Source organism: Anoplophora glabripennis, unplaced genomic scaffold (genome assembly GCF_000390285.2).
Source record: "Anoplophora glabripennis isolate ALB-LARVAE unplaced genomic scaffold, Agla_2.0 scaffold381, whole genome shotgun sequence".
Taxonomy (NCBI): Eukaryota; Metazoa; Arthropoda; class Insecta; order Coleoptera; family Cerambycidae; genus Anoplophora; species Anoplophora glabripennis.
In genome coordinates, this window is record NW_019416476.1 from 432587 (window position 1) to 433827 (window position 1241).

Here is a 1241-nt window from a genome sequence, read left to right on the forward strand (position 1 = left end):
GACATATTAGTGATGTTTGACATTTGCTTAAATGTCCCTAATTTATTAATTTTGTGGTTTCATAATAGTATAGCAGTATATTTTACAAACAATTAAGTCAAGGTATTCAATAAAGGATATTCTATACGTGAACGATATATAAATTATAATTATTTTTTAAAAATTAGTTCTGTTACATACATACATATCCTGTAAGATGGAAGACGATTTTTGGGAATTTTTCAATTATGTTGAAGATGTTGATGGTTTTTTACCTGTACCTAGGTAAGTAACTAAAAGTGTTTACCTATTGTAATTAGCAGTAATACTAATATTTCCATTTTATTTTCAGAATTTTATTGAGAGATAATTCTAATCCTTTTGAAAGGTACACTAACAGTGAATTGATACAACGTATTAGATTCTCAAGAGATACTATAGAAACTACAGTACTTCCAATGGTTTATCATAACATTAGAGATGGTGATAATCGTGGACTACCAGTTCCCCCTGCATTAAAGTTGTATGTGGCATTGCGGTTTTTTGCAACAGGGTCTTATCAGGTATTGATGACTTTTATTATTATTCATATCTTGATTTAAATGTAATTTAATTTCTTTTCAGCAAGTTTATGCTGATGTAGCCACAATCAGTCAGTCCTCGGTCTGCAGAATTGTCCGAGAAATTAGCGAGGAACTTGCAAGAAGTTTACCAAGACTAATTAAATTTCCAGCCCACACGGAAATATTGAAACGACAATTTTTTGAAATTGCGGGGTTTCCTAGATAATTAATTAGACTTTAATTTGATCTTGATTATTTATTATTTAAATGTAACTTATTATGTACCTATATATTTTCAACATTCAAATTCAAAATAAAGAAAAATGTGACATTAGGTTTTCATTGATGTCATTATATTTTTGGTAATATTTGAGTAGGCAACTGTCCCCTTATCTAGTAATTTGTGGTTTGATGCACACTTAAGTTAGTCACTCATTTAGACACATTTCTGAATATCAGAATTGAGAATGAGATAAGGGCACCCTAAGTTGAGTGGAGAATAAGTTTGATATGAGTGAAAGGTTAGTATAGATTTAGGGAAGTCTCTGAATTTGGCCCTATGTCTTCTTCTTCGTTATACCTATTAAAATATCATCTCTCTTACTATTAAGACCTTACATCGTTATAAGCTTTATACCGGGAGAAAAAATCTACAACGTATTCCATATAAAAGAGTACAGGATTCCTTTTTTAACTGAA

General features: G+C 30.1%; 1 protein-coding gene across 1 annotated transcript; it reads left to right on the forward strand.

Moving 5' to 3' along the window:
- Window positions 1-165: 165 nt before the first annotated feature.
- LOC111691583 (putative nuclease HARBI1) lies at window positions 166-768 on the forward strand. The gene is made up of 3 exons (XM_023454652.1): window positions 166-264; window positions 332-542; window positions 604-768. The coding sequence occupies exons 1-3, from the start codon at window positions 197-199 to the stop codon at window positions 766-768; spliced, it is 444 nt and encodes a 147-aa protein (XP_023310420.1). The 5' UTR covers window positions 166-196.
- The last annotated feature ends 473 nt before the right edge of the window (window positions 769-1241 follow it).